This window comes from Mobula birostris, chromosome 7 (assembly GCF_030028105.1).
Source record: "Mobula birostris isolate sMobBir1 chromosome 7, sMobBir1.hap1, whole genome shotgun sequence".
Lineage (NCBI taxonomy): Eukaryota > Metazoa > Chordata > Chondrichthyes > Myliobatiformes > Myliobatidae > Mobula > Mobula birostris.
The window spans coordinates 164372843-164396666 of NC_092376.1; the positions used below are offsets into that span (position 1 = coordinate 164372843).

Sequence of the window (23824 nt, forward strand, 5' to 3'; positions counted from 1 at the left end):
TTCGAATCCGGCCAGCTCCTTGCAAGAGTTCCACCCATGCTGGGTTGAGCGTTGAGCTAGCAACTTGGCCTTGTAAAACAGACAAATACTAAAGAAACTACAAGGTTGCTGCCCCATGTGCCTAAAGGTGTGGGGAGGAACTTTTTGAGGAAGAAGACGTGTTTGACCATGTTAATAGGATTATATTTATAGACCATCCAACAGTCCACAGGATTTAGATCACAGACTATTGCATATAGTTGTGATAATAGTCTGCTCCTCAGGTTGAGATTCTAAATTGGAGCATGGTCAATTTTGTTCTAAAGTTGTTCCATTGTTTAAAAAAGTCTCAATGAATAAGCTGGGAAATTATAGGCCGGTGAGCCTGACATCAATAGTAGAAAGTTATTGGGAGGTATTCTGAGGGACCGGGCATGCAAGTATTTGAATTGACAGGGACTGTCGATGGATAGTCAAAATAGGTTTGTGTGTGGTAAGTCGAGCTTAACCAATCTTACAGAGATTTTCAATGAAGTTACCAGGAAAGTTGATGAAAGCAAGGCAGTGGATATTGTCTACATGGTCTTTAGCAAGGTCCCACGTGGGAAGTTGGTGAAGAAGGCTTAATTGTTTGGCATTCAAGATGAGGGAGTAAACTGGATTAGACGTCGGCTTTGCAGAAGAAGCTATAGTGTGGCTGTAGATGGTTGCCTCCCTGACTGGAGGCCTGTGACTAGTGGTGTACTGCCAGGATTGATGCTGGGTTTGTTGTTGTTTGTCATCTATATCAATGACCTGGACGATAATGTGGTAAACTGCATCAGCAAATTTGTGGATGACACCAAGACTGGGGGTGTAGTGGACAGTGAGGAAGTCTATCAAAGCTTGCAGGGGGATCTGGACCATCTGGTGAAATAGACTGAAAGATGGCAGATGGCTTTTAATGCAGACAAGTGTAAGATGCTGCACTTTGGGAGGACCAACCAGGGTAGGTCTTACACAGTGAGCGGTAGAGCACTGAGGGATCTGGGAATACAGATCCATAATTTTGTTGAAAATGGCATCAGAGGTAGATAGGATCATAAAGAAAGCTTTAGCCTTCACAAATCAATGTAATGAGTACAGGAGTTGAGAAGTTATGTTGAAGTTGTATAAGAGATTGGTGAGGTCTAAGTTGGAGTATTGTGTGCAGTTTTGGTCATAAACCTACAGAAAAGATGCAAGTAAGATTGAAAGAGTGCAGAGAAAATTTAAAAGAATGCTGCCAGGACTTGAGGACCTAAGTCAGGGGTCCCCAACCCTTTTCGCACCGCGGACCGGTTTAATATTGACAATATTCTAGCGGACCAGCCGACGGGCGGGGGAAGAGGGGTGTTCAAGTAGGGTTAAGCTCACCTCAACATGTCTTTTACAGTTAGGGTTGCTAACTTTCTCATTCCCAAATAAGGGACAAAAGTAGCAGTCAAATCCCTGGACATTTTACTCCAGGAAAGACTACCATGACCATGAAGCCTTGTGCAGGCACCTGTGTGCGCACGCGCATACGTGCTGATTTTCCCCCCCAGAAATCAGTTTTGCTTTCATCTTCCCAACTATACTCTACATACATTATTTCTACTTTATATAGGCTGTGTATTTATCATATCATTCCTGCTTTTACTATATGTTAGTGTTATTTTAGGTTTTATGTGTTACTTGGTATGATTTGATAGGTTATTTTTTTGGGTCTGGGAATACTCAAAAAATTTTCCCATATAAATTAATGGTAATTGCTTCTTCGCTTCACGCCATTTCAGCACGAAAGGTTTCATAGGAACACTCTACATTAGCGGGGGAAACACGGGACAAGGGTGGTCCCGTATGGGACAAACCAATTTAGCCCAATATACGGATGTCCTGGCAAATACGGGACAGTTGGCAACCCTATGTTCAAGCGACAGGGAATGAGGAAAGGTGCAGCTGACTCATATCACTTCCTCACGGCCTGGTAGCACATGCTTTGCGGCCCGGTGGTTGGGGACCGCTGACCTAAGTTATAGGGAAAGGGTGAATAGGTTAGAAATCTATTCCCTAGAACGTAAAAAGATTATGGGGAGATTTGATAGAAGCATACAAAATTATGAGAGGTATAGATAGGGTAAGTAGAAGTAGGTGTTTTCCACTGAGGTTGGGTGAGGCTTGAACTGAAGGTCATAGGTTAAGGGGGAAAGGTGAAATGTTTAAGGTGGTGAGAGTGTGGAATGAGCTGCCAGCACGAGTGGTGAACGCAGGGCCAATTTCAGCAATTAGGAGAAATTTAGATAGGTACGTGGATGGGAGGGGAATGGAAGGGTATGGTTCAGGTGTAGGTCAATGGGACTATGCAGATTAATGTTTCAGTATGGACTAGACTGGCTGAAAGGCCTGTTGCTGTACTGTAGTGTTCATATTGGGAAATGAAGATAAAAGGTTCTGGTTTATGCAGTTCATTTTCACGTATTTAAGAGGAGGTTCATAAGAACGATCCCAGAAATGACAGGGTTCATATATTAGGAGTGTTTGATGGCTGTAGGCCTGTACTTGCTGGAATTCAGAAGAATGAAGGGGACCTTATTGAAACCTATTGAAAGGCCCAGATAGAATGGATGTGGAGAACATATTTTCTATAGTGGGGGAGTCCAGCTCCAGAGGGCACTGTGTCAGAATAGAAAGACGTACCTTTAGAACAGAGATGAGGAGGATCTGTGGAATTCATTGCCACAGACGGCTGTGGAGGCCAAGTCAATGGTTATATTTAAAGTGGAATTTAATAGGTTCTTGGTTATTAAGGGCGTCAAAGGTTACAAGAGGAAGACAGGAGAACAGGGTTGAGAGGGATAATAAATTAACCATGGTGAAATGGTGCAGCAGACTCAATGAGCTGAATCATTTATTCTGCTCCTATGTCTTAGAGTCTTCTGGTCTTTTAATGTATTTTAACCCATCAACTGCAAATAAAATTCTTACTATTTGTTTGCAATGCATTTGCTTTTTGAATGGCTCTAAACTACTTTATTAACATGAGCACATTATACTGGTTGCATACTCTGAATGGTAAAACCTTAATACTGTTATAGCTCCACCATATGCTGCCCTGAACCCAGCATAAATTCTTACTAAAATACCTCTGACAGAAAACAGACAAAACCAATGAAAAATATGGGGGAAAAAAATCGCAGATTACAGAAAACTGAGAAGAATACTGTGCAAAAGACTTGGGCACATATACATAGCTAGGGCATCTAAGATTTTGCACAGTACTGTATTTGTCAACATAGAGCACAGAGCAAGTTCAGAAATCTGGCAGGAGCAAAGGTGAGGGAGGGGTGTGGGACAGATGGCAGAGAAAGAGGGGTGGGGTTTGGCACAGGTGTAGACACACCCAGCCCTGACACACCAATGTCAATGTCAATTGATTTCAATCAATTAGCTTTTTTGTCATTACAGAATGTCTCTCTGGCGCTTCCTGCACCCTCCCCTCGTCCTTCCCCTTTCCCCTCTTCCTGCCCCCTTCCCAATCTCAGTCCACAGTATCAGAATCAGGGTTGTCATCACTCACATATGTCATGGAATTTTTTTTTGCGGCAGCAGTACAGTGCAATATGTAAAATTATTACAGTATTGTGCAAAAGTCTCAGGCACCCTAGCTATATGTGCCTAAGACTTTTGCACAGTGCCGTATATGATCATAATTATTCTATATGTTTTAGTGCACTGAAAGCTATGACATAAGATCACAGAGTGAAATAGCACAGGAACAGGCCATTTGGCTTATTGTATCCATGCTATCCAACATTCACTCAATTATACTAATCATACATAATCCCATTATCCACATTCGCATCAACTCATCCTGAAGGGGCCAATTGCTCTCGCAACCTCCAAATTTTTGGGATAACAGAGGAAACCAGGGCACCTGGAGAAAACCCAACAGGCTTAAAGGTAGAAACTTAGACAGTATTGGAACTCAGGACTAAACCAATGTCTTTGGTGCTACAAGGCAGACACTCAATTAGCTATAACCCTGCACTGCCCATTTCATGGCGGATTAGGGTTGTAATAGTTTTATTTCAACATGAGGAGCCAGTGCATCCACTGCACGCCATGGCAATTTGTTTGCAAATATGTCATGCAGTTTATTTCTCAGAATATTTCTGATGACGCCGGATTCTAGTCATAGTGATATACTACAACTAGGTAAGCTGAATACTTTGGTCTCCTTTGAAACTGGAAACAGCACAACCAACTGTTCCACATTAATGATGAAGGGCAATACGGCTCCCAGGGCCGCATGCACAGATACGGTTTCGTTAACTTTGGTGTGCCCAACTGTATAAGAGGTTGTGACAACTGAAGCATGCAACAAGTATAATATCCCCACATCAGTAAAGTCGTCTTTTGCGATCAGAAATACAAGATATTCCCGCAGATGCTGGAAATCCAAAGTAACAGACACAAAATATAGGGGGATCTCAGCAAGTCAGGTAACTTCTATGGAAAGGAATGAAGAGTAGATTTTTCAGGCCAAGACCCTCAATCAGGGCAGGAAAGGAAGGGAAAAGAATCAGGAATCACTGGAAAGGAAGGGTCTTGGCCCAAAACGTCAACTCCTTATTCCTTTCCATAGATGTCACCTGACTTGCTGAGTTCCCAGAGCATTTTGTGTGTGTTATTCTGAAAGCATCAGATCCTTGCTGGCAAATCAGAACAAATGACAGCATAATTCTGCATCTAAGCCACATTATACTTGGGGCATGGGTGTCTGCCACTGAGTTTTGTTAGGAGAGAAAGGCAACAGTACTTCCTTTGAAGAGTATCAAACATTTCATTATGAACAGCAAAGAAATGCATTTTATGTGCCATCATCACAGTTATTGATAAGATCACATGATAAAGGAGACTTAGACCATTCCATCCATTGAGCCTGGTCCATCATCATTATTATCCCTCTCTTCCCCATTCCTTGCCTTCTCCATGTAAACGAAGATCCCATTACTAACCAAGAACCTATCGATCTCTGCTGTATAGATACCTAATAACTTGGCCTCCAGAGACAACTGCAGCAATGAATTTCACAGGTTCACCACCCTCTGGCTAAAGAACTTCCTCCTCTTCTCTGTTCTAAAGGGAGATATTCTGAATTTCAAACAAGAGAAAATCTGAAGATGCTGGAAATCAAAGTAACACACGCAAAACATTGGACGAACTCAGCAGGCCAGACAGCATCTAAGGGAGAGAATAAACAATCAACGTTTCCGGCCGAAACCCTTCATCACATTTTGAATTTTTCCATGTGATATTCACTGAGAGTATTCGTAAATTCATTTTTCCCATTATACCTCAATTTAAAAAGACAACTCTCCCTCAGATTTGACCCAACCTGCACTTCATCCATGTGCTATGAACCTGTCTCAGAGAAACCCCTGAAATTAAATCAAACTTTTTTGTTTTTCTCCTCCTTATTGGAAGTAGCTGGATTTCATGTCCCTCACATTATCTGACAGTGTGCTTGAGATGGGAGTTAAATCGCTGCTTGGAGATCCTACCCCATTATGCAACAAGCCATTGAGAGAACCCTTTCCATATTTATACAGTATAAAATATTGAAGTGGCAAAATTCTCTTCAGCATTAATTTCTAAACGTTTTTCTGTTTACATTTGAGCTTCGATCTTTGCAATTTTCATTCTATGCTGAATGAAAATACACTCGCTGTAACAATTATTTAGTTGCAAAAGACTGAATCAACGAATTATTTAAGAATGCTTGAATTTCCTTGTTACCGATACAATCCTGCCTGCAATATACTGTACTGGATTATTCATCACAGACCACAGCTTAAGTGTCACCTAGCTGTAGCCCTACCGACCTGTCACTCGCAGTGTATGGAAGACTTGAAGCCTGAAAGAAGTAATGTGAGATCTCTCTTCATTCCAGGGAATAGATTGAGTGGAAATCGCATCAACAAATCCTTGCTCCAAAGTCGGGTGAGCCCAAGCTCCCGGAAATATCCAGACACCTGTGCATAATCTTCACAAATCACTGCGAAGCTGATCCCTCCGACGGGTTCTGCATCTCGATTTCTGCTCCAATTCATATGCTATCACTGTGTTGAAACAATTTAAACCTGCAGTTTCCTTGTCAGTGGTCGTAGATCACATTAATGTCGAAAACAAGCGACAAGATTCACCGTTCTCTTAGTAGTAAAGGTTGGGGAGGGGGGTGGTGTGGGGTTAGGTTTCTTGCCAAGAAACCCCAGCCTAATTAGACATCCAGCCGTGAGATCACGCCACCCAGATCCAGAACAGAAACTGCACCACTGATCGAATTACAAGGCAAACATTAACCACTTCACTGCTATTGGGGAATCTCTGTAGGCTGCCACATACGGCTGAAGTGCATGAGTTGCAAAGGTTCGAGAGTCTAGTCTCTGGGAACAAGAGAAGCAAAAATATTTGTAACAGAAGAATTTCCAGCACTGTTCAGCTAATACCACACCCATTTGGGAGAACTGATAATGCCACTGATACTGAATGAAACAAGACGCATCGTGAACCGGGCGAAGGGTTCCCTCTGCTGGAATCATTTGCAATGCTTCCTTCTTCATGTCTACAAAGATTTGTGTACAGACATGCAATTTAATCCCAGAGAGCGCCAAGGCTGAATATGAAACATAGGAGCAGAGAAGGGCCTTTCGGCCCATCATATCTGCTCCGCCTGTCTGTCGTGGCTGATTTATTATCCCTCTCAATCCCATTCTCCCTCTAACCTATGACGCCCTTACTAATCAGGAACCTATCAACCACCACTTTAAATATACCCAATGGCTTGCCCTCCACAGCCGAACGTGGCAATGAATTTCACAGATTCACCACCACTCCTGGCTAAAGAAATTCCTTTTCATCTGTTTTATAGGGACGTCTTTCTATTTTGAGGCTGCCCTCTGGTCCTGGACTCCCTCGCTATACAAAACAGCCTCTCCACCCCCACTCTATCCAGACCTTCCAGTATCCCTTAGGTTTCAATGAAATCCTGCTTCTTTTTTCTAAACACCAGTGAGTATAGGCCCACAGCCATCAAATGCTCCTCACAAACAAGAGGAAATCTGCAGATGCTGGAAATGAAAGTAACACACACAAAATGCTGGAAGAATTCAGCAGGCCATGCAGCATCTATGGAAGAGAGTAAACGGCATTTTTGGGCTAAGAACTTTCATCAGGACCTCATACGTTAACCTTTTCAGTCCTGGGATCATTCTCGTGAGCCTCCTCTGGACCGTCTCTCATGCCAGCATATATTTTCTTAAATAACCGTCATTCAGATGCTCGAAGGAGGTGAACTGTGGCAAGTGCAAAGCTAAAAGGCTTGTTTAAGGGAATCACTGCAGACTGAGAAGGGCAGGTGCAAACAGCTGTCTGCCTGTCACAGATCATTCAACTACAAGGACAGAAGGCAGCTTCGGGGCTGATTAATGCCAGGGGCACAATGGTGGAGATTTTACTGAAAGCCTCAATACTTGCACATGGTTGGTAAATGCTGTCCTAGAAATAGTCTTAAAATTAATTAGAACAAATAGCAGAAATTTAAAGAGAAAGAACACTACAGAAATATTTAACAGTTCCGACCATATTTGCAGTGAGATAAACAGTTAACCTTTCAGATCAATGATCTGCTGTTAAGGTCAAGATGATCAACACTGGGCATTACAGGCAAGGAACTTTATTAATAAATTTGCAAATTCAGCTACAGAATGAAAGTGAACTAGTTCCGACACAGGCAAGTCAAGGACCAAGCCCAGATCAACGAGGAGGGTGGATGAGTACTTCAGCAGCAGCACTTGATCTGAGGCGCCAGATCCATGCAAAGGCAGCACCAGATGTTCAGCAGAAGAACTGAGCCATCCCACAATCAGTGGAGCAAATCAAAATTCTGCAGGTACCCCTCCTCCTCCCTTTCCTCCATGGTCCACTCTCCTCTCCTATCACATTCCTCTTTTCTTCAGCCCTTTACCACTCCCACCTATCACTCCCCCAGCTTCTCACTTCATTCCCCCTTCCCCACCCACCCATCTATCTTGACCTATCATCCGCCAATTTGTACTCCCACCTTCTTATTCTATCTTCTTCCCCCTTCCTTTCCAGTCCTGATGAAAGGAAAGGGTGAAACATCGACCGCTCATTTCCTTCCGTAGATGCTGCCTGACCTGCTGAGTTCCTCAAGCATTTTGTGTATGTGTTACTCAAGCTTTCCAGCATCTGCAGAATATCTTGTGTCTGAAATTACGCAATGTTATAAATACAGTTCTGGACTGTGTTGGGCAATTAAATTAAACAACCATTGGAAGGCAGAGGTTACGAGAACATCATTATCTTCGGTAATGGTGAAGTGTAGTAATTTAGTATAAAAGGCACGACCCGAACAACTGCCAGAAGTTAGTGTTTCAGCCTGGCCACTCCCTGAGGCTTCCAGCAACAGGGAAGTAAGCCTTTAGCTAATTTGCTTTACTCTCCGTGATTTCAGGAAACAGCTCACTACATAGAATAAAGCAAAAGTAATAGGCCCAGGCCATCTCCCTGCTGAGGTGCTGAACACGCTAGCTCCAGAACTCCAGTACAGTACTGCACCAGCTGAGCTCTCCAGGGTAGCTGCAACACTGCCACCTACCAGAAATTATGGAACATCGCCCAGTTTTCAATTCCCTGTTCACTAATCCAATGGAGTTTATTGTCATGTACCCAAGTACGGCTAGGTTTAGTACAATGAAAAACTTGCAGCAGCGTCACAGACATGAAGGTTCAGACAACACACAGAATATGTACAAGACAGCGAAGAGAGAGGGAAAAAAGCCCGTAGCACAGTCAGAGACATGCTCATGGCAGTGTAAGAGGTGTTCCGTTTCTGATGTATGATCCTGCTGCACAGGTCGGCGTAGGAACCGGATCGAGGGAAGATGATTGTTTCTGAACGTGGTGATATGGAGCTTCTGTGTCTCCTTCCTGACAGTAGTAGCACGAAGGAGGCATGATACCTCTTGGAAATGTTGTCAATGTGAGGAGGGTTGTGGCCATAATGGACCGAGCCCTGTCCGCAGGTCCACTCTGATGGTGCTGTGTTATTTGACTCAAAGCTCTTACCTGCTTACATTAATAAACCTCTATAACTCCCTTCTTTTTCTTTTAAGCTAGATATTTTTTGGCTTATGATCAACCTTTGTTTAATAGTGTTACGACGAACTACTTTAAAATTACTACCCGCTATAGGCATTTTATTGTCATTGTAGCTGCTTTTGAGGGGTTACTATTCCATTATTATATTTGGTTAATAACACTAGTAAAAGAAGCAGCCCCTTTATTCAATAATATTGAAAAATAATTGTCTTCATATTGGAAGAGAACATAGTTTTGGGAATTAAAATACATTAACGATCAGTGTGGAGCATTAGCTTACACTAATCTTGTGACCTGAACACACTTCCCTTTTGTTGATTACTTTGCTAAATACGTTGTACTACTTTAGCTTTCCCCAACAGAGAGTTCAAAGTTCAAAGTGCATTTATTATTGAAGTATGTCTGCAGTATACATCCCTGAAACATGTCTTCCTGAAGGCTGCTAAGAAACAAAGAAGGCCATGGAACCATTTCAAAGAAAACATCAAAGACCCAATGCACAAAAAAAAGAGCAAATCATGCAAATGGCAAAAGTCAAGTGAATAAGACACAGAATAATAAACATCAAACCGCAGAGTCCTTGAAACAGTCTAGGACTGTTCAGTGCAGTTCAGTTCAGTTCAGTCTAGCACAGTCTGCTGGCCACCGAGCCAGTCCACAACAATGTGGCCCAATCTAAACTGCACAAAATAGCAATAAAAGAGGTGTAACCAGAAACCCAAAACTCATATAACATGAACTGCTGAGCCCTCCAAAAATTAGTCCAGTCCACAAAACACACCGATGCCCCAAGACCTAAGACTCCTGCACCTTTCCCTGGCAGTGGAAAGCGAGAGGGAGAGGGAGACAAGACAAACACAGGCAGATGGCGTGGAACATCTGCTCGTCTTCTGCTCTTGTCTTTGTTGATTTCAATCTTGCTCAACGGTTTAATTGGTGAGATTAGCAAATACGGAGCCAATCATGGGTTTGCACTCCACCATTACGCCATCTACTCTGTTCTCAACCATCCTGAATGCCCTCGGAGGCAGCAAAAATGCCAAATCACCCAGTCGGCCCAAAAATACATGATCAAAATATAAACTACAGGCTCCAATTGCACACAGATTAGTAGTGGAAGCATAATTAAAAGAAGAAGGAGAAGAAATAGTTTCATGAACTGTCTGCAGGACGTCACCATTATTTGCATTGGTTACTGGCGCCATATTGCCACAGCTGTAAAACAACTGGAGAAACTGGAGAACTTTGATTTAGGTAGTGCTTCCAGGGGAGAGTTGAGAAAGAACCTTTTATTCAAGGAATAACAAGGGTTTCAAAATCTCTGCCCAAATTAGTGCTGAAGCCCAGGAAAACTCATCACATCTGAGATGGCATTTATGTGCTGATCAGCCTGGGACCAGCATATAAGTATCATCACAAAGAAGCTACTACAACAGTGCCTTTACTTTCTTGGAAGTTTGCATAGATTTGGCATGTCACCAAAAACTTTGGCAAAAGTCTATAAATGTGCAGTGCATTGGGTTAACATCTCAACCAGCTAAAGAAGATAAAGTCGGGGAAAAAACCCAAGAAAAAAGACAGTTTCTATCCACAGCTAATGCTGAGAGGTCCCCCGGTTATTGTTGACTAACATCATATTAGAATCAACATATGTTATATCTGTTTGGTGTAATTAAATGTGATAAACATGCTAAGTATCATTTCTTTGCAAAGTTATAAAACCACCTTAATCTTTGACCCTCTAATTAATCAGTGGTGACAGGAAGTTGACAACCTATTTTACGTCTGTCATTTTCCCTTGATGTTAAGGTGATGAAAACAATTCAAATGGATTGTTGCCACATTATCATTTGGTGAACAGGGCTGATGGCATCCAATGTGGTAGACTGTCTACAATGGAACACACAGGCAAACCAATTAATTAATGCATGGTGGCAATACACAACAGGGCAGATTGGAAACAAATCCCCTGATTATTAACCTGGGTAACAATCCTGCTGTAAATAACTTGAGAAATTGCATAACTTCTATGCATCTATCCTCCCTTTACTGAATTTTTCAGGAAACATTCCCCATTTCTGTTCATAGAATTTGCTGTAATCTCTGTTTATTTAACTCTTGAGATTGATGCTGTTTTAGAAGAAATTGAGGATTTAGAAGAGAATTGCCATTAGCATATCCAAGTGTCAGACAGATTAATTTATTTCATTCATAAACTGGATGATAATGTGGTTAACTGGGTCAGCAAATTTGTGGATGACATCGATAGGGGGTGTAGTGTACAGAAAGAAAGGCTATCATGACTTGTAGAGGGATCTAGATCAGCTGGAAAAATGGCAGATGAAAATTAATGAAGACAAGTGCAGAAGTTGCACTTTGGTAGGGTTGCACTTTGATAAGGTTGCACTTTGCACCACCCAGGGTAGATCTTAAGCAGTGAAGGGTAAGGCACTGAAGAGTGGGGTAGAATGAAGGGATCTGGGAATACAGGTCTATAATTCATTGAAAGAGATGTCACAGGTAGATAGCGTCATAAGAAAATCTTTTGGCACATTGGCCTTCATAAATCAAAGTACGGAGTACAGAAGACAGGATATTAAGTTGAAGTTGTATAAGATGTTGGTGAGGTCTGATTTGGTGTGTTCTGTGCAGTTTTGGTCACCTGCCTACAGGAAAGATGTAAATCAGGTTGAAAGAGTACAGAGAGAATTTACAAGGTTGTTGCCTGATCTGGAGGACCTGAGTTATAAGGGGAGATTGAATAGGTTAGGAATTTATTCCTTAGAATGTAGAAGGTTGAGAGGAGATCTGATAGAGGTATACAAAATTATGAGGGATATAGATAGGGTTAATGCAAGTAAGCTTTTTCCACTGAGGTTGGGTGGAACTACAGTCATAGGTCATGGGTTAAGGGTGAAAGTTTAAGGGGAACATGAGGGGAAACTTCTGGGTATAGAGGGATATGGTCCCAGTGCAATCAATGGAAGTAGGCAGTTTAAACGGTTTTAGCATGGACTAGATGGGCTGAAGGGCCTACTTCTGAGCAGTACTTCTCTATGACTCGATAAACTTTAAGTAGCCCAGGTAGCAAAGGTTACTGGAGCACTTGAACATCCCAAGCCTCTACAGGAATAGTTCTGTTCATTTAAAAGCGTTAGATATGTGCACTAACACATTGATGCAGTGCGTTTGAGCTGAAGGTCTATTACTTAGATGTATAATTAACAAAATGGATGTAACGGTGGCTCTCATTTTAATTGCTGTCTGAGAATAAATTGCCCTGCAGTGTTGTAGATACTTACACACACATGTAATTGTATAATTAGTCGGCATCAGCCTAGTATATATGATCCCATCTCTGAATTATATATGAGAGGCTAGCAGGAGAGCACAATATGCTTCCGCATGGCACTTCCTGTACATGAATCAAGCACTGAGGTGCTTTTTTTGTTTCTGGAGATTTAATAGCTGAATCGGTTGAAGTTGTGAATGGAGGAACTCCGTAATAAATTAAGAAAGAGACTTGAATCCAATCCGAGGAAAGTGAGGTTTCGCATCTCTTCTGCCTACAGTGGCCGTGTGCTGAAGCAGGTTTACGAAGATGGGTCAGAGTCCGAGGAACTTGAGGATGAGGCTCCCAAGAGAACGCTGAAGTCACAACTAAGTGAAAGCTTCAGGAGAGGACGAACTGAATTACAGGAGAGCTGGCACCCAGCGTTCCCTTCCACAACGTGCCTGAGGGCATGCAGAATAAATGTTTTCAAAGATGGAGGGAGGTACAGTGTGAAAAGTGGCCACAGTCTATTCACCGACCTGACAGCAACTCGCTCCAGTGTAAGTCAATCATTGCAATATGACTGAATCGCTTTCTTAACAAGGCAATAGTCCTCACTTTAGATAATCAGAAGTGCCCATGTATCTGCTCTTCTGCTTCTGTTTCTTACTGTGCAATTCCGCAAATAATCCTTAAATGCATGTCACATTCCACACCTTCCTAGATTAAAACAGTGGGTCCTTAGGTATACCAATTTCAGGTTAGCCTGTTTCCACTCCAGTGACAAATTTCCCACTGAGTTACTCATCACGCTACCATCTTGATCAATTAGAGTACTAACATATGCCATGACTTCCATAAGTAAGATTTTGATATTTGATAATATATTAGAAACAAGAGGTAGCAAGGAAAAGAACGGGCCCCCTAGGAACCAAAGTGGTTGTCTATGTGTGGAGCCAAGAGATTTGGGAAAGAAGTACTTATCTTTATTCACCAAGGGGATTGACATGGAAGAAAGTGAGCCCAGGGAGGGTCACATGAATTATCTGAAGTAGGTCGGTACTAAGAAGGATGAGATGCTTGATCTGCCATTAAGGGTTGACACACCTTTAAGGCTGAATGAGATCAATGATGCTGGAAGATATTTAATGTTGTTCCACTATTTATAAAGGGCAGCAGTAATAAGCCACATAACTACAGGCCAATGAGCCTTACACGGGTGGTGGGGAAATTATTGGAGAAAATCCGAAGGGAAAGTGCAAGATGATGCATTTTGAAAAGTCATTTAAAGAAAATAGTGCAGCAGTAAGCAACATTGATGAATTGAGAGACCTAGACCCTATGAGTTTATTACAACTGAAAACACGTCAAATGAGAACTTCTAATTACATTGTCACCTTTATTAACTATTGACTAATACTATATATGTTTGGGTTACATGGCATTTTTCTGCATTTCTAGCCATCAAACATATTGAATTTTGGAAAAATCATCATCTACACCAACAACCTCAGGATCATTAAGAAACCACCGACTCAGAAAGAGATCATCTGTAAACCTCTCCAAACTCAGCTGACACCCAACAATGCAACAGACCTGGATGGAAAGGGAGAAGATGAAGAAAAAAGTAAAAAGCATATAACGACTACTGAGGTACATCATACATTTTTAAAAAACAGTTTAAAAAATCCAATGTAAATTATTCATAGTATATTAAGAAAATAGAATGGATTTTCTTAGATTTATTTAAATACACAAATTGGAGCAACATTGACACTGGTCCTGTGTTTAGCTGTTATCTACATTTAAAATAGATACCTTACTCATGCAAGATATTCTTTGATAGACACTAATTGATTCTTCACACAGCTCTTCACTTAGTATGTTCGAGTAATATTTCTATAACTTAATATCCTGTGGATTGGATATTTCAATTTGAAGCAGGTTTATAGAAGACCTCAAATATGTTTTCTACCAAGAGATGGATACAAGTTTCTCATGAAGGATTAATAACTTGTATGATAAAATCCTCAATATTTATCCGAATGTTTATGTCAGTTGTCAGCTTAGTTGAATCCCAGCTGGGCTCCTGTCATTCTCTTCTTCAGCATTGATGCTATCTGTAAGAAAGGTGCAAATGTAGAATGGAAAGTAATTTTATTCATAATACTAAACAGTTAAAGTCAGGATTTGAAAGCACTGCGGTATAACCTAACGTATTTTGTTACTGGAAGCAAAATACATTAGATTATAATAAATGTTAATTTATTTGTTAATACATTTCTTAATAATAAATAGAAGTAAAAAGTCCTAACTTACAATATCATATTTTGCTTCTGTTGGACTATTATGGAATAATAGAATCCTAGAGTTACACAATTTGGTAACAGGCCCATTGGCCCAACTTGTCAATGCTGATCAAGTTGCCTACTTGAGCTATTCCTATTTGCCCATGTTTGCCCCATATCCCTCTAAACTTTTCTTATCCATGTACTTGTCTACATGTCTTTGAAGCCTTGTAATTGTACCCACGTTTACATTTCCACTAGCAGCTTGTTCCAGACACCCTCCGCATGCTAATGAGGTGACCAGAACTGAACCCCATACTCCAAGTGTGGTCTAAACAGAATTTTATGGAGCTGCAACATTTCCTCGCAGCTCACGAACTTGGTTCCCCCAACTAACGAAGGCCAACAATCATGAGCCTTATTAACCATCCTATCAATATGTGTGGCAACGTTGAGGGATCTATGGACCTAGACCCCAAGATTCCCCGTTCCTCCACAATGCTGAGAATCCTGCCATAAACTTTGTACTCTGTCATCACGCTTGATCTTCCAAAGTGTATTACTTCACACTTAACACATTGAATTCCTTCTGCAACTTCTCAGTCCAGCTCTGCATTCTGACACAACCCTGCACTATCCACAACTCCACCAACCCCGTGCCATCTGCAGACTTCCACTTCATCATCCACCCTTCCACTTCCTCGTCTAAGTCATTTATAAAAATCACAAAGAGCAGTGGTCCCAAAACAGATCCCTGCAGAACACCACTCATTACAGATCTCAAGGCAGAATACACTCTATCTATTACCACCCTCTGCCCTCTGTGGGCAAGCCAACTCTGAATCCACACAGCCAGGTTTCCCTGAGTTCCAAACCTTCTGCCATTCTGAATGAACCTGCCATAGAGAGCCTCGTTAAACGTCTTACTAAAATCCATGCACCTATCCAAATGCTTCTTAAATGATACTATTCTACTTGTCTCAAACACTTTCTCTGGCAACTCTTCCACATACTTGCCACCCAGTGCAAGAAAATTTTGCTCCTTCGGTCACTTTTGAACCTTTCCCTCTCACCCCAAATCTGTGCCCCATAGTTTTGGACTTAACTACTCTGGAGAAAAAACAGTTTCCATCTAAAATAGGCTTTCTGCTTTCTTTCATTTAGTAACTGATACAGCCAGATTGAATAGTGGCAGACAGTATAAGTTCCTGTTAGCACTTAATATGGTAAGACAAGGAAATAATTTGAAGTTAGGTTAAAAATAATTCATATGGGTAGTATTTTATCACAGTTTCTTTGGTGATCACATGGGATTTTAATCTACATGTAGAGTGATGGAAAAAGATGGACGAAAGTATCCTTGTTGAAAATTTCATAGTGTTTTCAGAATAGTTCATTAGAGCAACATGCTTTTGGAATTAACCAGATAGCAGAACATGCTAGACCTCACATTGTGCAATGAGGGGAAAAATAATTACCGACCTTATTATGAAGATATTCAGTTAAAATTTAGAATCATTTTGAGGGAGAGAAGAATGAGTCCAATACAGTACTAGTATTTAAAACTTAAATAAGGGAATGAAAGCAGAGGTAGCTCAAATGAACTGGCTAATTAGGTTAACAGACTGACACTGAGATGTAATGGCAGAAGTGAATACGTAGAACATAGAACATAGAATTTAGAACATTGAACATAGAATATAGAACACTAAGCGTAGCTGGTACAGCAGAGTACAGTCCTTCAGCCCATGACATTGTACCAAACTTTTAACCTGCTCCAAGATTAATCTAACCCAGTGTTTTCCAACCTTTTCTAGTCAAACGCCCTTCCTCCGCTAAAGCACCTTCATACTTGCCAATGCCTCTTTTAGGCACAATATACTTTCTGGCACCCCTATAGTGTAAAAACATATCTACCATACATGTGCACTGTACAGCAGCTTTGATATCAATATCTACTATATGCTAACATGAAAAAAAAAGATTCTGCTTTAAATTTTTACTTGTCTTTAAACCTAGCTTACAGTACGTGTGCACTATACAGCAGCTTCAATATCAATGTGTTTCTTTACAAAAGAGAATCTCTTCATAAATTTTTCTATTTTTGATAAACTGTACATTTGCCATTAGCAATGCCTCGTTGTCTTGCATAGTTGACTTATCCAGTTGTATCCAAAATTCTGATTTTTGTAGTTCTGTGCATAGTTGATACCAAATGTCTTCACTAATTTTGTCAATTCAGTGAGCTACACAGTTATTGCTCAGAGGAATCAACTTTAAAATACTAGTATCCATTTTGAGAACACTGGTGAGCACTTCTGACACAGCAGGTATTATTTACCTTTCACCAATTGTATGAGATTTTCCACACTTTGCTATCATTTTGGAAATGTTATAAGAAGCAATGACACCACTATCAAGGTTATTTTTAGCTTTCTTGACAAATGACTTAAGTGTGAAATGCTTTTCAAATGCTTCTTTCATCTTCTGGAACTGAATAGTACCATAAGTAGCCTTTTTAGAGTGTCTTTTATGGAAGTGTTCCTGCAATCTTGATGGTTTCATGGCTTTAACAGACAGTACAGTATTACAAATAAGTCACATGGGGTATCGCTGATCCGATGGGAACAGAATTAAACCGTACACCAGATATGTAACATTGTATAGGCGCACTCTCTGTAGTTTCTGCTTCTTAGCAGGATTAGAATTCAAGGTTTCACTGCCTTCAGACTCATAGAGATCGCGACGTATGTATTTATCCATCATTAATGGGGCCAAATTAAAATATTAACACAAACTGGGAAGGCCTATCGGATGTTGACAACGGCAGCAAGTTGACACAATCAGTCAGGTCTCATTCCTCAAGTTAGGGTGCTGCTTACTGCCCAACCCCAAGAATCTTGAATGCCCCCCGATGACTTCTATGCCTGCTAAAACCCCCTTAAGACACGTACCTACCCTCACTGGGAATCACTAATCTCACCCTTCACTCCCACATCATTCTGCATTTTTCTTCTATGTGAGTGGATCTTAGACCCATGTTTCAGTTAAATAAGGTACTGGTGAAACTTCATCTGGAGTTCTGTGTATGATGTTTTCTTTTTTTAAGGAAGGATTTTTATACATTATAAACAATTCAAGGCTGGATTAGACAGGATGGAGATGAGAAGAATGAGAAAGGATTTGGCTGAAACATATAGACCCCGAGAGATCTTTGCAGGATGGATATGAAAATAATGTTTCCTTTGTCTATATTTCTTACTGTCTTGTAAAGTAGCTAACATAATCAAAGACCCCACCTAACCCTAACTTTCTTTTTTCTCCCTCCTCCCATTGGGGAGATGATATAATAGCATGAAAGCACTTAACTCCAGGCTCAAGGGCAGCTTCAATCCCATAGTTATGAGGCTATTGAATGGACCTCTTGTTCAATAAGATGGACTCTTGTTGGCTCAATTTACAGTATCTTGTTATGGCTTTGCACATTATTGACCACCTACCCTGTACATACTTCACAAGTGAAACAGGTTTCTGCATTTTGTCATTGCTTCTCCTTCGTTCTCCTTCAACATGTGATGAAAGGAAGGCATGCAATACAAAGATTTTCAGTGTATCTTGGCACTTGTGAAAGTAATAAACCAATATTATATATCAAGTTACCATCTTGTGGGAGAATCTAGATCAGGGAGTCACTGTTTAAAAGGAAGGTATTGCTTGTATATTTAATACAGAGGTGATATGAAATATTTTCTCTTCGAGGTCTTTGAGCCTTTGCAACTCTCTTCATCAAAGAAGCAGATTCTTTGACTACTCAGGCAGAGCTAATAGATTCATGATGAGCAAGGGAGTGAAAGGTTACCTTTAGTTGACTAGAATGTCGGTGAAGGACACGGTCAAATCTTACTCAAAATTAAATTAAATTTAAAGGCATCCATTAGTCCTGCAAGACCATGGATCTGCACCTGGAAAGTCTTCACTCTCCAGGGCGTAGGCCTAGGCAAGGTTATATGGAAGACCAGCAGTTGCCCATGCTGCAAGTCTCCCCTCTCCACGACACCAATGTTGTCCAAGCGAAGGGCATTAGGACCCATACAGCTTGGCACCAGTGTCATCGCAGAGTTTTGTGTGATTAAGTGCCTTGCTCAAGGACACAACCTGGGGCTCGAACTTACGACCTTCAGGTAGCTAGTCCAATGCCTTAACCACTTGGCCACGTGCTCACACAATCTTACTCAATAGTGGAACATTTCTGAGGGTTGTGTGGCCTACCTTATTTTTTTATTTCTGAATGCATTTACTCTTCTTTTTTAGGTGGAAAAATAATTTTATTGCATAATGAGATCTGGAAACAATAACTTAGATGAATGGTCAAATTGCCTGGCTTGTGTGCTGTTGATGTGAAAGAAATATTGATTAGGATGCTGACAAATATCTTTGCAACTCACAAGAGATTCCTTGATTTCATTCTGAATCAATTTAATAGGTATTCTGAGCCTTGTTTAGCATCTTGGATCTGTTCACGTCATCAATTAGGTCTTAAACTGGCTCCAAGTAAGCCAAGCTGATGCCTTAGAGGAAGTTTTCAAAATGGAATCAATCAGAACTCCTGGAAAGGGCAATTCTAATGTGCATGAAAATACTACATGCTCAGTGACAAAAATTAAGATTGATGAAGTACTTCAATACAGCCGCAAAGATTTACAGTGTGGAAGGAGTCCTAATTGTCACTGTTTCTTTGCCAGCACTTTGATAAAATAATCCAAATGATTACTAATCTGAGCTCATCCCCCCTCAGACATGCATCTTCATCAACTTCAAATATCCAGATAACTTTCCCTTCAAGATTGAACTGAGCAGGATTAAATTTACCTACCTATTCATCCTTTTAATTATAATTTAAACTGATGGCCTCTTGAGTCTTTCTCACCTACCATGTGAAATAGATTTTCTATGTTTAGTCCATCAAGACGCTTAGTTACTTTAATAACCTCATTTGAATCTTCTCAAAAGCTTTTTATTTTCGCTCAAGTGGATTTGAACCCTGTATTTCAAATCTGTCTTAATCACCACAGCTTTTAATGTTTGACTTTCACTGTCTACCATTAATGTGTTCTTTATAAACCTCAGAAAAGCCAAAACTATTAATTAAAACTATGCTCTGTTATCTTTGTGTTGGAATATTTAACAGTAATAGTCTGAGTTCAGAGGAAGAATTTTTCAAGGGCTCTTAATGATACCAACTATTATGTGATCTGAAGCCAGAGAGAAGTGTTGTGAATAGATAATATACCTTACGGTTGTTCTAGTGTGGTGAAGACCATGAGTAATTGTGTGGATCATCAGTCAATCAACAGCCTTCATTGATAGTTCGAGTTATTTAATTTGGGTCTTGCTTCTAACATTCTGCAGCAAAACTGGAAAAATGACGTAAACCTGGAATACCAAATTATGAAGATAATAATTGCAGGGAAATTACAAATTCCTGCAAAACCTCGTCCCCTCACTCTTGGAGTTCTTTCATTGAAGAAAAACTGAAAATACTGGAAATACTCAACGAGAAACAGAGCTAATATGTCATTGCAGTGGTGTTTGTAGCAGGTCTGTTATGTTGGGGGAGAATGAGTTTTTAAGCAAAATGATTGCAGAAACTAAACTCCTAGCCAAGGGAAAATGAGTGAATCAGTGACTGAAAAGCAAATGATTTCCTATAAGGAAGGTGAAATGATGGGGAAGAAGAATTTTCTCCAAGGTTTCGTCCAACAACACCAAATGGTTATTTGCAACACAAATGATATAAGCATTGGAATATATCTTTAGATGCTTCAAAGATTTAAAGTTTCAAAGTACATTTATTATCAATCATTGTATAAATTATTCAACCTTGAGATTTATAGGAAGAGGTACAGTCGACGTTTCGGGCCGAGACCCTTCGTCACGACTAACTGAAAGAAGAGATAGAAAGAAATTTGAAAGTGGGAGGGGGCGGGGGAGATCCGAAATGATAGGAGGAGGGGAAGGATGGAGCTAAGAGCTGGAAAGTTCATTGGCAAAAGGGATACCCCAGAGAAAGCAGGATCTCCCAGCGACCTCACATTTTAATTCCATGTCCCATTCCCATTCTGATATGTCTATCCATTGCCTCCTCTACTGTCAAGATAAAGTCACACTCAGGTTGGAGGAACAACACCTTCTATTCTGTTTGGGTAGCCTCCAACCTGATGGCATGAACATTGACTTCTCTAACTTCCATTAATGCCCCACCTCCCCTTCATACCCCATCCCTTATTTATTCATTTATTTCCTCCCTCTCTTTTTTCTCCCTCTGTCCTCCTCACTATAACTCCTTGCCCATCCTCTGGGCTCCCCTCCCCTTTCTTTCTCCCTAGGCCTCCTGTCCCATGATCCTCTCGTATCCCCTTTTGCCAATCACCTGTCCAGCTCTTGGCTCCATCCCTCCCCCTCCTGTCTTCTCCTATTATTTTGGATCTCCCCCTCCCCCTCCCACTTTCAAATCTCCTTCTATCTCTTCTTTCAGTTAGTCCTGACGAAGGGTCTCGGCCCAAAATGTCCACTGTACCTCTTCCTATAGGTGCTGCCTGGCCTGCTGCGTTCACCAGCATTTTTTATCTGTGTTGCTTGAATTTCCAGCATCTGCAGATTTCCTCGTGTTTGCAACCTCGAGATTTGTCTACTTACAGGCAGCCACAAAACAATAAACCCGAAAGAATCTAATTTTAAAAAAAGATCAAAACCCAATGTGCAGTGAAAGAGAGACAAACACAAATCATGCAAAGAATAGAAGCGGGCACAGCACTTTGAACCAAGTTGAGTGCTTAGATCCGAATCCCTGGAGTAGACCAGAGTAGGCCCAAGGTCTTAGTCTCAGTTCATCATATTAGGCGGGCAAATCATCGTGAAGCTCACAGACATGAAGCACAGCAGCTGGGGCAGCTTTGCTGCCTCAGCGTCATGGAGAGAAGCATGAACATTGCAGGAGAGCAAGAGAAATCAGTCCGACTCTCGACCCTGGCCCTACATGCTGCCTTTGCAGTCTATCTGGGCTGGCGTTTAAATTGTCCAAACATGCAAACATTTGGCTGTCATACAGCAGCTGGCACAGAATCAGGTTTATTATCACTGACATATCCTGTTAAAATTTTTTTACTTTGCTCCAATAGGTAAGCGCAACAACATAAACTACAAAAATAAATAAATGGTGTAAAATAAAGGAATAATGATGACATGTTCATATGTTCATGGACCTTTCAGGAATCTGATGGTGGAAGAGAAGAGCCGTTCCTAAATCACTGAGTATGGGTCTTCAGCCTCCTGTGCATCCTCTCCAATGGTAGAAATAGGAAGGGGCATGTCCTGGATGGTGTGAGATTTTAGTGATGGATGTCACCTTCTCAGCACATGGCCTATTGAGGGAGGGTGGTGCCTGTGATGGAGATGGCGAATTCTACAACCATCTGCAGCTACTTGCAAACTTATGCTCTGGAGCACCAGTTTGGCACTGGGCCTGATTGTAAAGGTCAGGGTATCAGGGCCTGGGGCGAGGGACAGGCCCATTCAGCTCACTGCTCTGCAGACATCCCACCTCTCCCGGAAGTTCCGGGAGTCTCCCGCATATTAATAGTGGCTCCCTGATGCCCGCAAATTATATAAAATGTCTCGGAAATCAATTTTTTTTGAGAGAGGAAGCGAGCGAGCGCGAGAGAGACCATGAGACAGAGAGAGAGAGCATGAGAGAGAGCACGAGAGCGAGAGTGACCATGACAGAGAGAGAGTGAGCACGAGAGAGACCACGAGTGCAAGAGACCGTGCGCAAGAGAGAGAGCGAGAGAGAGAGAGCGCACGCGCACCATGGCAGAGTGTTCCAAAAAAAGAAAATATAAAATGTACGTCACCCCAGAGTACACTAAAGTGTACCCCTGCCTAATAGGGGTAAAAATAATGACAGTGTTGCTCACTGCGCTGTTTGCAACACTGACTTTTCGATTGCCCATGGTGGGTTAAGACTGTAAAAGACATGTTGAGGTGAGTTTAACAGGTGTCATTCGTTCATTAGCATAGCTAACGTTATTTAAACTAGCTGACCAACTGCTAAGGAGCTACTCTACTGCAGACATCCCACCTCTCCCGGAAGTTCCAGGAGAATCCCGCAAATTGATGGTGCTACCTCCCTGAAATGAGTTTTTGCAGGGTGGGATGTCTGGCTCTGCGTTGTTTAATCGGCTCTGTGCTGAACTAAGGGTTTGTGGATGGCCTCTCATTGTAAACGTCAGTTCTGAATGCTAATTGCTTGCTTTTATTGCTTGCACAATTTGTTTTTTTTCTCTCTCTGTACATTGGGTGTTTGACAGTCTTTTTTTAATGGGTTCTTTGTTTTGTACTGCTTGTAAGGAGATGAATCTCAAGGCTGTATAGTATATATATATATACATACATACACACATACACACATTGATAATTCATGTACTTAAAACTTCTGACCTTTGGAGGCTCCATACCAGACCACAGAAGCATAAATAACAATAAGTAATAAAATGCAATTCACGTGCAGTGTCTAACTGTGATTGAAATCTGTTCCAGGAGAATGATTCAGAGCCCGTGTGCCTACACTGTGAGGGAGCAGGATGTGTCCCCTGCTCTTTATGCCACGGAAGCAAACTCTCAATGTTTGCCAATCGATTCAAGGAGTCGTTCAGAGCTATACGATGCCCAGGGTGCGACGAGAATGGAGTGCAGCCATGTCTGACCTGTGCACAATGAAAGCCTTAATAAACTCAACACAGTAAAGCTCTCAAACTGTTAATGAAGCAACAAGTAATCCCACGCAAAACTTTTATTAGAAAATGTACGGAATTTTTTGGGAGAGCTGTGATGGAGTTGGGGGTGGACAATAAAAACAGAAAATTCTGGAAATATTCAAGAGAATTACAGTCAGATTTATTATCCCTGACATATTATCCGTAATTTGTTGTTTTTGAGGCAACAGTACAGTGCAGACATCAAACATTACTGCAAGTTACAATAAAAAAATAAAGAAGCACAAAAGAGGAATAGCGAGGTAACTGCCCACGGGTTAGCGGACTGT

General features: G+C 41.2%; 2 protein-coding genes across 3 annotated transcripts in view; one reads left to right on the forward strand and one right to left on the reverse strand.

Annotated features, from left to right (window-relative positions):
* The window catches only part of LOC140200548 (E3 ubiquitin-protein ligase SH3RF1-like), a 99216-nt gene extending 92991 nt beyond the window's left edge, over positions 1 to 6225 (reverse strand). For both annotated transcript variants that reach the window (XM_072264035.1, XM_072264037.1), the window contains exon 1: positions 5865 to 6225. The gene's annotated coding sequence lies outside the window, so the exon portion shown is untranslated. The remainder of the gene's footprint in view (positions 1 to 5864) is intronic.
* Positions 6226 to 12651: 6426 nt separating this feature from the next.
* Positions 12652 to 23499, forward strand: LOC140200983 (glutaredoxin domain-containing cysteine-rich protein 2). Its single transcript, XM_072264621.1, has 3 exons — positions 12652 to 12996; positions 13898 to 14089; positions 23320 to 23499. Exons 1-3 carry the CDS (start codon positions 12652 to 12654, stop codon positions 23497 to 23499), a joined length of 717 nt encoding a protein of 238 aa, XP_072120722.1.
* Positions 23500 to 23824: the final 325 nt, after the last annotated feature.

Excerpts from the sequence above, each read along its gene's own strand:
- LOC140200983 (XM_072264621.1), top strand. The coding sequence starts at position 12,652 with ATGGAGGAACTCCGTAATAAATTAAGAAAGAGACTTGAATCCAATCCG. Across the intron at positions 12,997-13,897 it reads TGACAGCAACTCGCTCCAGT|CCATCAAACATATTGAATTT; the intron begins GTAAGTCAATCA and ends CTGCATTTCTAG. Across the intron at positions 14,090-23,319 it reads AGCATATAACGACTACTGAG|GAGAATGATTCAGAGCCCGT; the intron begins GTACATCATACA and ends AATCTGTTCCAG.